The sequence below is a fragment of the Labeo rohita genome, chromosome 25, assembly GCF_022985175.1.
Source record: "Labeo rohita strain BAU-BD-2019 chromosome 25, IGBB_LRoh.1.0, whole genome shotgun sequence".
Lineage (NCBI taxonomy): Eukaryota > Metazoa > Chordata > Actinopteri > Cypriniformes > Cyprinidae > Labeo > Labeo rohita.
The window spans coordinates 22,424,932-22,439,556 of NC_066893.1; the positions used below are offsets into that span (position 1 = coordinate 22,424,932).

General features: G+C 36.5%; 1 protein-coding gene across 1 annotated transcript; it reads right to left on the bottom strand.

The window, feature by feature from the left end:
- Positions 1 to 48: 48 nt before the first annotated feature.
- LOC127156414 (GTPase IMAP family member 8) lies at positions 49 to 14,100 on the bottom strand. Its single transcript, XM_051099258.1, is given in 9 exon segments — positions 49 to 808; positions 1,373 to 1,543; positions 1,962 to 2,144; positions 3,189 to 3,478; positions 5,540 to 5,930; positions 7,290 to 7,991; positions 10,857 to 11,251; positions 11,253 to 11,559; positions 13,876 to 14,100. Coding segments are annotated over 9 exon segments (2,787 nt in total). The 5' UTR covers positions 13,967 to 14,100; the 3' UTR covers positions 49 to 551.
- Positions 14,101 to 14,625: the final 525 nt, after the last annotated feature.

The window sequence follows — 14,625 nt, forward strand, 5'->3', positions numbered from 1 at the left end:
TTGAAACCACTATATTCATAGACAATATTAGACAACAGAATATAACAGAATATAGCACTTTAATGGCTGACTGTTTCCCTATTTTTCCGGCCTGTCCAAAAGAACAATAACATTGGCAGCTGTATTTAAAAAAAAAAAAAAAAAAAAAAAAAAAAAAAAAAACTTCTTGGATCATTTGCTAAACCTATAGGAAATACCAAAACCTGTTGTAGACAAGGATAATACTTAATATTTTTGTCAGTGATTACATGCTGATCCATGCATTTATTTTAAGGCTTAATTTGGAAAAATGTGATGAGTACTGTGAAATAATGTATATAAATTATAGAGAAATGTGTGATATTGTAGATTTTGAAATGATTACACCAAAAATGCCCTTTTGTTCTGTATGTAAAATAAAAGTTATCACTAATGTTCATGCCAGTAGTTACACACAAAATACTTGATTTATAGGTTTGTTGTTTATATCATTTTTATAGAATTATTTGATTATGATCTTAAGTGGTTTTGTATATTTTACACTAAAACATGGTGTCAGGATTATTCAGCCGTCACGTCACTTCAGTGTTTGAATCAATGTCTTTGTGCTCATGTTTTGAGATCTTGAGGACATCTTGTGTTCTGCTGGGTTTTGAATGTTCAACAGACTCAGAAATGGGAGGCACAGACCCGAATCCTGAGCTGTGAGATGAAACTTTTGAGTGTGATGAGCTAAAAACCAAACTTCTGTCTGATCCTGACAGGGATCTGAATGAACTATAAGCAGAACTTGCCACAGATCTCATGTCCAACCTCTCTTCTCCACTCACTGGAAATAAAAAAAGAAACATATTTAAATTTGCTTTCAGTGTTTTCTAAAAATGATGTAGCCTATGGAATAAGTACATGAAGGAGTAAATATCAGTACTACAGATCTTGCATTTGTTTTACTAGATAATATCAAATTAGGTTGCAAATTAAAAGACAATTTGTGTAAAACTGAGACTTCTATCTAATTGAATTAGATCATGATCTAATCACATCATGATGTAGAAAGCCACGTCAGACAATGACATTGGTGATCATAAAATATCAAAATGTCAAATCAATAATCCATTATCTTTTTATAGCTATTTTTTTATTTCCCAATAATGAATAATTTGTTTTACAACAAATTCAATATCATTTCACAGTTTATAGATGTATAGTTGTAATTCTCGAGAAGGTCAAAAGGAGATACCACAATCAGCATTTAAAGTTTATTTAAATATCTATCAGGTCTAAAATAACATGGAATTTTATTCCAGCACCTCTTGTGCTTTAATAAAACTGTCATGGTAGATCAGAGTGTGCAGTATGGTGGAAAGTGCCAAATAAAACAAAAGATACTCACTCAGTGGTGGTGTGAATTCCATGCTGTTACCCATTTCTTGGACACAAGACTCATGTCTTCTTGTGTGAGATGAATCTCTGGAACGTGATGACCTGATGTCTGCTTCTGATCTAAATGAATCATAAGCAGAACTTCCCAGAGACAATGTGTTCGACCTCTCATCTCCACTCACTGGAAAAAGAAAATGGAATTACAAAGTGGATTTAACACTTAAAACAGGATTTCTAAAGATGATGTAGCCTACTGCATGGAATAAGTACATAAAGCAAAGTAATTTTTTCAAGGGAATCATCGACAGATGACTTCAAAAACATTATGCAAATAATTAATCATGTTGGGATTTAAAAAACAAAACAAACAAAAATTTTAATCAATTGAATGGCTTGATCATTTATTGCATCAAAATAGAGTTGACACCATAGATTTAAAGGTTTGAAACTTAATCTTCAGAAAATATTTTAAAATAAGTAGGTTTGTATAAAATGTAAGTAACACTGGATTTGTCCCTCTGATGAAACGTAAATGTAAAAATGTAATGTGTATACTCTGGGCATTAATGGAAAGAGCCAAAAAAATTAAAGATACTCACTCAGTGGAGGTGTGAATTCCATGCTGTTAAATATTTTCCTGACCCCTGACTTATGTCTGCTTAGAGATGCATCTATAGAATGCAAAGACCCAAAAATTGAGCTGATGTCTGATCCAGATGATCTAAATGAACCATAAGCAGAACTTGCCACAGAGCACAGACCAGATCCTTCAGCATCACTGACTGTAATAATGAAAGAGAGCAGATCATTAGTAGAACATAATGATTACATTTGTGCATTTGGAAGGCACATATATGAAAAGACACTTGGGGCTAGATTTACTAATAGTAAAAACATTCAGCGTTAAAATAGGGGAGAGTGGGGATGGTAGCACTTTTTGCACTTCCTTTAGTTTCTCAGAGACTGTTTGTATTAGAAAGCCAAAATTTGTATACAATAAAGCCACATCTGTCAGCTACACATCCACATTGCTGCAACATGTGTACATATGATATTGCATTAAAATGTAATTAAATCATTCTTAAATATCATTTTGCAATTTCTTTATTTTATTTGTGCACAGACAGGGTCTTCAATAAGGTAAATTGTCTGTATAAAACCAAAGAATATAGAAAATAGAAAAAACATTCTCAAGTAACAAGTAGATTTTTAACCTATTCACTTAAGTAAAAAACAAGAGTCTTTCAACTCGTTTTTTAGTTTCGAGCAAGAAACTGTATGACTCTGGTATTACTGAATGAATGAATTTGTCCGTGGTTCACTCCTTCCTGAATCGCGTTCACGGAAAGCGCTTGAGAAACAGCTGTCTCTTCTGCGGCTCGGTATGCTTTCAACTTGTTTTTTTAGTCTCGAGCAAGATATTTTGCATATACGCAGGATTGGCTTTGTTTACAGAGGACAGAAAATTATACAATATTTAAACACATTTTTTAGTGATTTCTAAAGCCAGAAATGTTAAACATATTTCACTGTATTTTTCTGATGTACTGCAAAGTATTTTGGGGCTAAAATGTGTTGCAATGTTTAGGACCTCAGTTGTGTTATTTCTCATGCATCTGCTGCTCTTTAACTAAATGAATTATTGCTGTATAAGAACATTTAATTAGATCAAAAATGGATTTATACCTTAAATACTTTTTATGTGCAGTAGCTGGATGTAAAATCTCTTTATTAGGTTTAACAATTTAAACCTACATCTAAAGAGCTATAAACAATCACAAGAAAACATATCCGAGATATTCATACTGTTTGGTGATTTCACTCACTTGTCTGTGATCTGTGATCTCTCCATGGCTGCATTCCCTCTTCTGATTTTATTCGATTATCCATTCCTTGTATTTTAATAGGGCTGCTTTTCTTCCTAATAGGGCAATTGTTTTGTGCCACTGTCTCCTCAATCTTCTCCAGCAGCTCCTTGATCTGAGTGTCGTCACTCCTGTTGTGATTGTTGAGAACATGATACCTGTTCCCACATTTGTCCAGCAGCCACTGGAGATCCTGCCCTTCACTCTCAATGTGCTGCTCTATAGATGTGTCTAACAGAGAGTCTCCCTGAGTGAACAGCACTATAGTGTGACTCCAGACTCTCTCACCGAGAAAATTCAGATGACCCTGCAATGCTTTTCTCTCAGTCTCTTTAAATCTAGCATCCACACGTATGATCAGTAGTACAGCGTGTGGTCCTGGAGGACAAAGTGACACACTGAGCAAAATCTCCTGTTTCAGTAACTCAGGACTCTCCTCTACAGTGTAATTCCTCCACCATCCTGGAGCTTCAATGACAGTGATGTGTCTGTCTGCTACTTTTCCATGTCTCCTCACACACTGAGCAGATGTCTTCAAGTCAAACTCCTCTCTGCCCAGAATGCTGTTTCCTGTTGAACTCTTACCAGCAAGTTTATAACCCATTAACACAATCCTCAGCTCTGAGAGATGTTGGGTGTCACCTGGAGCAATCAGGAAGCAAAACAATATGTAAAATGATATTGTAGTGAGAATCTGTAAATACCTGCAAAGTAATAGAATAAGAGGTACAGTCATTAGTGCAAAATAAACCCATCCAGGTGATCTGGGAACTGATTTAGATTGTATTATAAATGGAATGAATGTAGTATTTAAGCATGTCAAACACTAACAGGTTTACAATGTATAGGTTTACATCAGAGGATGAGTTAGACTTTAACATTGCCCATCATTTTGATGAACAGGATCGTAAAAATTCTGTCATGATCTATTATTACTGTAATTTGTAATTTAATATTGTAAAAAATTTTGAATTACAGTGCTGTTAAATGAAACTCATCTTCCCAAATCAGAACTAATAAATAACTTATATTATTTATATGAATTATGCTACGATTACTTTATTTCATTGATCAGCATGTTAAACATCAATAAACAAATACTTCACTAATTCTTTAAAAAAATTAATTAAACATTTAATCTACACAATGTGCATCTCACTTGTGCACACAGAAGAAACCCATTTATGATCTATTGGGAATGTTGAGGAAAAAAAAAAAAAACTATTCTCATTAATAATGACATTATGTAGACTGCAGATCAAACTGTAGGTTAAAATATTTCACAAGTGCAATTAGTTATGTTGTATTAGGTCCAAGCAGCAGCCACACCAAAACACAGCTGTGCTCTGGAAATGTGAATATATATACACCAATAATATTATAATAAAAACAAGGCTAAAGTCGCTTATAAAAAAAGGATTAAGCCATGATTTATTTATTTTGGCCTCTTGGTAAGTTAAATTAATTAAAATTTAATTGACAACTTAATTGTGTTCACTCAACCTAAGATATTTAAAATTGAAGTGTACTTAATTCATTTGTGTTAAAACTACATTTTCATTCATTTTTGAAACAGGGCAGTGGATCTGTAGTTCCCAACATGCTTTGCAAAAGCTATTTTTCATTAAGATATTAATGAAAAATATGAGCATATCAGACCAGAAGAATCGGATGTGGTGTTCTCAAAATTTGGCTTCCCTCCTGGACCTTCAGTGATACATTTTTGATTATCAGGTTCAGTGTGGTTAAAGTTAGGGGTGGGTATAAGGGTGGATTTTGGGAAATGAACAAGTAAGATCCCAATAAAGCAGCATACATTAATGATTTTAAATGAATATACTTGAATTTATATACTTGAATTTTCTATGGAACAATACTATACCACAAGGCTGTGTAATGTTAAGATTTTAACACAAATATGTAGGCAGTCAGCATGGTTAGCACCCATATAATCTATCTTTGGTTTTTGAGCTGTTTCATAAAAAGTACATTTTCACTCACTCATCTGTGATCTGATGTCATCTCTTTGTTTTTTTATCCTCTTTTTTCGTTCTTTTGCTCTCTGTTCCTCTGCTTTTCTTCTCTCTTTCATCTCTTGTAAAATCTTTCTGTCTATTTCAAAATGGCAGTTGTTTTGTGCCACTGTCTCCTCAATCTTCTCCAGCAGCTCCTTGATCTGAGTGTCGTCACTCCTGTTGTGATTGTTGAGAACATGATACCTGTTCCCACATTTGTCCAGCAGCCACTGGAGATCCTGCCCTTCACTCTCAATGTGCTGCTCTATAGATGTGTCTAACAGAAAGTCTGCACAGGTGAACAGCACTATAGTGTGACTCCAGACTCTCTCACCGAGAAGATCCAGATGCCCCTGCAGTGCTTTTCTCTCAGTCTCTTTAAATCTACCATCTGCACGTATGATCAGCAGTACAGCGTGTGGTCCTGGGGGACACAGAGACACACTGAGCAAAATCTCCTGTTTCAGTAACTCAGGACTCTCCTCTACTGTGTAATTCCTCCTCCATCCTGGAGCTTCAATGACAGTGATGTGTCTGTCTGCTACTTTTCCATGTCTCCTCACACACTGAGCAGATGTCTTCAAGTCAAACTCCTCTCTGCCCAGAATGCTGTTTCCTGTTGAACTCTTACCAGCAAGTTTATGCCCCATTAACACAATCCTCAGCTTTGAGAGATGTTGGGTGTCACCTGGAGCAATCAGGAAGCAAAACAATATGTAAAATGATATTGTAGTGAGAATCTGTAAATACCTGCAAAGTAATAGAATAAGTGGTACAGTCATTAGTGCAAAATAAACCCATCCAGGTGATCTGGGAACTGATTTAGATTGTATTATAAATGGAATGAATGTAGTATTTAAGCATGTCAAACACTAACAGGTTTACAATGTATAGGTTTACATCAGAGGATGCGTTAGACTTTAACATTGCCCATCATTTTGATGAACAGGATCGTAAAAATTCTGTCATGATCTATTATTACTGTAATTTGTAATTTAATATTGTAAAAAATTTTGAATTACAGTGCTGTTAAATGAAACTCAGCTTCCCAAATCAGAACTAATAAATAACTTATATTATTTATATGAATTATGCTACGATTACTTCATTTCATTGATCAGCATGTTAAACATCAATAAACAAATACTTCACTAATTCTTTAAAAAAATTAATTAAACATTTAATCTACACAATGTGCATCTCACTTGTGCACACAGAAGAAACCCATTTATGATCTATTGGGAATGTTGAGGAAAAAAAAAAAAAACTATTCTCATTAATAATGACATTATGTAGACTGCAGATCAAACTGTAGGTTAAAATATTTCACAAGTGCAATTAGTTATGTTGTATTAGGTCCAAGCAGCAGCCACACCAAAACACAGCTGTGCTCTGGAAATGTGAATATATATACACCAATAATATTATAATAAAAACAAGGCTAAAGTCGCTTATAAAAAAAGGATTAAGCCATGATTTATTTATTTTGGCCTCTTGGTAAGTTAAATTAATTAAAATTTAATTGACAACTTAATTGTGTTCACTCAACCTAAGATATTTAAAATTGAAGTGTACTTAATTCATTTGTGTTAAAACTACATTTTCATTCATTTTTGAAACAGGGCAGTGGATCTGTAGTTCCCAACATGCTTTGCAAAAGCTATTTTTCATTAAGATATTAATGAAAAATATGAGCATATCAGACCAGAAGAATCGGATGTGGTGTTCTCAAAATTTGGCTTCCCTCCTGGACCTTCAGTGATACATTTTTGATTATCAGGTTCAGTGTGGTTAAAGTTAGGGGTGGGTATAAGGGTGGATTTTGGGAAATGAACAAGTAAGATCCCAATAAAGCAGCATACATTAATGATTTTAAATGAATATACTTGAATTTATATACTTGAATTTTCTATGGAACAATACTATACCACAAGGCTGTGTAATGTTAAGATTTTAACACAAATATGTAGGCAGTCAGCATGGTTAGCACCCATATAATCTATCTTTGGTTTTTGAGCTGTTTCATAAAAAGTACATTTTCACTCACTCATCTGTGATCTGATGTCATCTCTTTGTTTTTTTATCCTCTTTTTTCGTTCTTTTGCTCTCTGTTCCTCTGCTTTTCTTCTCTCTTTCATCTCTTGTAAAATCTTTCTGTCTATTTCAAAATGGCAGTTGTTTTGTGCCACTGTCTCCTCAATCTTCTCCAGCAGCTCCTTGATCTGAGTGTCGTCACTCCTGTTCTGATTGTTGAGAACATGATACCTGTTCCCACATTTGTCCAGCAGCCACTGGAGATCCTGCCCTTCACTCTCAATGTGCTGCTCTATAGATGTGTCTAACAGAAAGTCTCCACAGGTGAACAGCACTATAGTGTGACTCCAGACTCTCTCACCGAGAAGATTCAGATGCCCCTGCAATACTTTTCTCTGTTTCTCTTTAAATATATTATCCACACGTATGATCAGTAGTACAGCATGTGGTCCTGGAGAACACAGAGACACACTGAGCAAAATCTCCTGTTTCAGCAACTCAGCACTCTCCTCTACAGTGTAATCACTCCACCATCCTGGAGCTTCAATGACAGTGATGTGTCTGTCTGCTACTTCTCCATGTCTCCTCACACACTGAGCAGATCTCTTCAAGTCAAACTCCTCTCTGCCCAGGATGCTGTTTCCTGTTGAACTCTTACCAGTACATTTATGCCCCATTAACACAATTCTCAGCTCTGAGAGACACTGAGTGTCACCTGCAACAAACAGAGATTTTATAGTGAGAATCTGTAAATAACTGCTCTCAAGGCACATTCCAATGTATTTGAACATATATAAAGATTTTGCATATTCTTGCTCCTTAGCCTTATGTAATGCCAAATGTAATGATCAGAGTCAAAGTTCCACATTCAGGGACATTTATAATGGGAAGGATTTGAGACTTCAGATTAGATCTTATCTTTATGTTATTGAGAAATTGCATTTTTTTTAAAATACCCCTCTTTGTTAGGTCAGTTTTCTCTGGTGGGGGAGCAGATATGGATCTGAGATACAAATCCTCTATGATAGCATTCTACTGTAAAAATTATGAGTTTGAGATTTGTCTGGTTAAATAGCTAGAAGAAATCTGGGGAAAAAACTGAGATAAGGTTTTGGAATAAGTTTGAGGATAATTCTCACAAAATTCTTTGTATTTTCTGCTAAGTTTTGTCAAGACAAATTAATACATTTTAGTTTTCATAATTCACAGAGTTTAAACAATGCAACAGCAAAAACTGGGCGTAACAATACACGTTACATTTGTTTAGACCTGTTTTACACTGACCAAAATTATCAACGCAACTCTTTTGTTTTTGCCCCCATTTTTCATGAGCTGAACACAAAGATGTAAGACTTTTTCTATGTACACAAAAGGCCTATTTCTCTCAAATATTGTTCACAAATCTGTCTAAATCTGTGTTAGTGAGCACTTGTCCTTTGCCGAGATAATCCATCCACCTCACAGGTATGGCATATCAAGATGCTGATTACACAGCATGATTATTGCACAGGTGTGCCTTCGGCTGGCCACAATAAATGGCCACTCTAAAATGTGCAGTTTTATCACACAGCACAATGCCACAGATGTCGCAAGTTTTAAGAGGGCCTACAATTGGCATACTGACGGCAGGAATGTCCACCAGAGCTGCTGTCCGTGAATTGAATGTTCATTTCTCTAACATAAGCCATCTCCAAACAAGATTCAGAGAATTTGGCAGTACATCCAACTGGCCTCACAACCGCAGACCACGTATAACCACACCAGCCCAGGACCTCCACATCCAGCATCTTCACCTCCAAGATTTTCTGAGACCAGCCACCCGGACAGCTGCTGCAACAATTGGTTTGCATAACCAAAGAATATCTGCATAAACTGTCAGAAACCATCTCAGGGAAGCTCATCTGCATGATCGTCGTCCTCATCGGGGTCTTGACCTGACTGCAGTTTGTCGTCATAACCGACTTGAGTGGGCAAATGCTCACATTCGATGGCGTCTGGCACTTTGGAGAGGTGTTCTCTTCATAGATGAATCCCAGTTTTTACTGTACAGGGCAGATGGCAGACAGAGTGTATGGAGTTGCGTGGGTGAGTGGTTTGCTGATGTCAACGTTGTGGATCGAGTGACCCATGGTGGCGGTGGGGTTATGGTATGGGCAGGCATATGTTATGGACAATAAACACAGGTGCATTTTATTGATGGCATTTTAAATGCACAGAGATACGGTGACAAGATCCTGAGGCCCATTGTTGTGCCATTCATCCACGACCATCACCTCATGATACATGATACCTTGCAACATGATAACGCACGGCCCCATGTTGCAAGGATCTGTACACAATTCCTGGAAGCTGAAAACATCCCAGTTCTTGCATGACCGGACATGTCACCCATTGAGCATGTTTGGGATGCTCTGGATCGGCGTATACAACAGCGTGTTCCAGTTCCTGCCAATATCCAGCAACTTCGCACAGCCATTGAAGAGGAGTGGACCAACATTCCACAAGCCACAATCAACAACCTGATCAACTCTATGCAAAGGAGATGTGTTGCATGAGGCAAATGGTGGTCACACCAGATACTGACCGGTTTTCAGACCCCCCCCAGACCGCTAAACCAGCCTCCTTGACCTGACTGCATATAGCAGGGGTGGCGAACTCTGGTCCTGGAGAGCCGCAGCCCTGCAGAGTTCATCTCCAACCCTAATTAAAACTCACCTGCCTGTTGCTTTCTAGTAACCCTTCAGACCTTAATTAGCTTGTTCAGGTGCGTTTGATTAGGGTTGAAGCAAAACTATGCAGGGCTGCGGCTCTCCAGGACCGACGTTTGCCACCCCTAGCATATAGCAATAGGGGCTATAAAATAATCAACCTTTTCAGATTAGATTTGAGGAATCTTATTGGCTAACACTAATATAGACCCGACTCCAGTGGGCAATTTTTTCTGTTGCCCCAACGTGACATTGAGCCTGTATGTTTGAATTAAAAATGATGTTTGTGAAAATAACAATAATTAGTTTTATTACACTGTAAATCAACAACAACAAAAAACAATTTGTTGAGTCAGCTTATTGCATTTTGTTACTCTGCTGCCTTTACATTTTAAGTTCAAATCAACTCAAATAAGTTTAGTCAACTTGAAATGTTAAAATCATCTTGTACTTAGTGAAAACTTACATATTTGAAAAGCCTTAAAAAAAAATTTGGAATGTTAAACTCAAAAGCTTAGACCACTAACCCAGACTGCCTTAAAATTTTTAAGTAAACAAAAATATCTAAGTTATCACTTAGTACATCTTTCAAGTTGACTAAACTTCTTTTGAGTTGACTGAACTTAAAATTTTAAGGCAGCCAGTTAACAAATTATTTTAGGTTGACTCAACAAATAGTTTTTTAGTGTATTCTTGATCAACAAACACCAGAAGCATCAGCAACATTTGCTGTTGGATTGATGATGTCAGGAAACATGACTGTCATCTCTTTACAATGTCCATCATCCACATGAAAACAGACAGAACAGAGAAACACAAAGCAGAGTAACAAACACACATTCGTGGCTGCACTATGAAGTATGTGGACTTACTCATCTGTGATCTGATGTTTTCTCTCTGATTTTTCATCCTCTTCATTCGTTCTTTTGCTCTCTCTTCCTCTGCTCTTCTTCTCTCTTTCATCTCCTGTAAAATCTTTCTGTCTATTTCAAAATGGCAGCCGTTGTTTTGTGCCACTGTCTCCTCAATCTTCTCCAGCAGCTCCTTGATCTGAGTGTCGTCACTCCTGTTCTGATTGTTGAGAACATGATACCTGTTCCCACATTTGTCCAGCAGCCACTGGAGATCCTGCCCTTCACTCTCAATGTGCTGCTCTATAGATGTGTCTAACAGAGAGTCTCCATGAGTGAACAGCACTATAGTGTGACTCCAGACTCTCTCACCGAGAAGATTCAGATGCCCCTGCAATGCTTTTCTCTGAGTCTTTAAATATAGTGTCCACACATATGATCAGTAGTACAGCATGTGGTCCTGGAGGACACAGAGACACACTGAGCAAAATCTCCTGTTTCAGTAACTCAGGACTCTCCTCTACAGTGTAATTCCTCCACCATCCTGGAGCTTCAATGACAGTGATGTGTCTGTCTGCTACTTCTCCATGTCTCCTCACACACTGAGCAGATCTCTTCAAGTCAAACTCCTCTTTGCCCAGGATGGTGTTTCCTGTTGAACTCTTACCAGCAAGTCTATAACCCATTAACACAATCCTCAGCTCTGAGAGATGTTGGGCATCACCTGCAACAAAAAGAGAATAAACTTATTGAAAATATAGTACTGAGAATCTATAAATAACTGCTCTAAACACATTTATAAAAAGGCAATCCATCTCACTTTGTCCAAAAATTCTAACTGCCATTTTAATGATAAATACAACACTTATATGAGTGTTTTTTTTTTCACGTTGTACTCAGTACTTAAATGTACAATTACACTGTAACAAGGATACCTTAAAATAAAGTGTAACCAAAAATAATAAAGTTTTTAGCTTGTCTCTCAAAATATTGTCCACCCTGTTACATTCTTCTACTGGCCCTTTAAATGAAAGTTGGAAAATGAAATGAAACGTTATATCAAACAGTCTGTTTTTACTTAGTGTCTTTTCTATCTGATGTGGTCAACTTCAGAATATCCACCACATTAAGGGGATGATAAAAAAATGTTTATTCTGATTTAAAAATGTCACAAAACTAAAAAAAAATATATATATTATTTGACAGACCTCCTGAGTTAGCATTTGTTGATCAAACTTATTTGAGGTTAAAGCATAGAATTTGTCAATTTGTTTTAAAAATGACATATTGTTTTGCTAGATAAGATCTCAGCTGGGATAATTTAGAGCCATTTGAAGCTGCACGTCAGAAATACAAACTTGGGTGCACCTTTAAAGTCCACTATATGGAGATAATTCCTAAAATATTTTCCTCAAAAAAACTATTTCTTATCGACTGAAGAAAGAAAGACATGAACATCTTGGATGACAAGGGTGGTGAGTAAATAATCTTTAAATTTTTGTTCTGGAAGTGAACTACTCCTTTAAGTGATAAAATAGTTGCCCTTTTTGGAATAGACTTGAGGATGCTGATTGGCTAAACTACTACTTAGACCAGTGGTTCTCAAAAAAATTCAAGTCATCACTCAAACTGTTGCATATTTTGAAGTGTCTTCCTTCCTTTAAAGACCAGCTTGACATCATCAGATTGTCAATTCAGTTCATTCAACTGAAACCACCTTTAATGATCATCTCAGTCAAAGTGTTAAACAAGTTGTCACATGCTAAATGTGGGCTGCATTCAACACATTTGTCTTTAAATCCTTCTGTCTACCACCTCCCGTCAGATTTCTCAAACAGAACTGAACTGAGACTGGTTTGAGTCAAACCATTAAAGGGTTTTTCACAGATGATTTTCTATCATACCATTGCAAATGAATATCAATTTACATAACTTTTTAATAAGGTTTTTTGTGGGTTGGTTCTTGCAGACTCTAAACTCTTTGCCCTCATAATGGGAGAAACATTCAGGCTTCATGTGGATGTACAGTGATGACATGCAGCTCTACCTCTATATATTGATGATCCAATACAGTTAGTCCACAGTTCAATACAACCTGGAAAAGATAAAGCACATCTTCCCCTTCACCCCGGTTCTAAACCAGCACCATTTCAGTGTGGATTTTTTGCATAAATTAACAAAATACTCCAGGTCTGACCAGTAATCACTTTTCAGATCCTTTGAGTATACGTCTGAATTAATTTTTCTTTTGCTAAAACATTATTTTTTCTATTTTTACGCTCCAATAGAATAGGTTTCATTCATACTGGATGCCAGACTCAGCCCCTGAGAAAAAAAAAACGCAAAAAATGTAACATAAAGGGTCAAAAGTAACACTGATTTTGTTATTTTTCTGGACATCAGGTTTATAAGGCTTATCACTGCATATCATTAAATGGAAGATGATCTGCGTATTGCTTTTTCAAATATAAGCACTGGTGTTTCCTTAGACCAGCATGTGAAATCGCGAGCCACAAATACAGAAATTCAGAGAGAAAAAATCTTGGAAGCTATGTAAATGCAAAACCACGGGACCGCAATTAAGTCCTCTGTGTTGAACCAGGATGTCGAAAACTGCCCCCCGAACAGCCTGGATATTATCCCAAGTATTGTGACATCCATTTGTCACCATATTAAATTATTAAAATTTAAAACCAATATAAATATGGCTATAAAATATTTGGGGAAATTTATCTATACAAAAATACTTTGTAATCAAGTATTTTTAAACAATGAATAAACTTTAATTGATTTACATTTAACAGAAACATAAATGTGCAAAACTCTGTCTCTGACATTTACACCCAGTTTTTAAGTATTCTTCACCAACAAACACTAAAAACATCAGCAACATTTGCTGTTAGATTGAAAATGTCAGGAAAAACGACTGTCATTTTCTTTGTCTATAAATCTCTTAATAATGTCCATCCTCCACATGAAAACAGAGAAACACAGAGTAGAATAACAAAACCAGTCATAGCACTATGAAGTATTGACTCACTCATCTGTGATCTGATGTTTTCTCTCTGTTTTTTCATCCTCTTCATTCGTTCTTTTGCTCTCTCTTCCTCTGCTCTTCTTCTCTCTTTCATCTCCTGTAAAATCTTTCTGTCTATTTCAAAATGGCAGCCATTGTTTTGTGCCACTGTCTCCTCAATCTTCTCCAGCAGCTCCTTGATCTGAGTGTCGTCACTCCTGTTCTGATTGTTGAGAACATGATACCTGTTCCCACATTTGTCCAGCAGCCACTGGAGATCCTGCCCTTCACTCTCAATGTGCTGCTCTATAGATGTGTCGAACAAATAGTCTCCATGAGTGAACAGCACTATAGTGTGACTCCAGACTCTCTCACCGAGAAGATCCAGATGCCCCTGCAATGCTTTTTTCTCTGTCTCCTTCAATGTGTAATCCACTTGTATGATCAGTAGTACAGCGTGTGGTCCTGGAGGACACAGAGACACACTGAGCAAAATCTCCTGTTTCAGTAACTCAGGACTCTCCTCTACAGTGTAATTCCTCCACCATCCTGGAGCATCAATGACAGTGATGTGTCTGTCTGCACCTACTTCTCCATGTCTTATATTTCACACACTGAGCAGATGTCTTCAAACTAAACTAAACAATACTAAACAATGTGCTGCCCAGGATGGTGTTTTGTTAACTTGAACAATCAAAAAATACAGTTCATCTCAACATTCACTTTGTAATACATGACTATTAAAAGTTTTTATCTATTATTATGTAATGAACC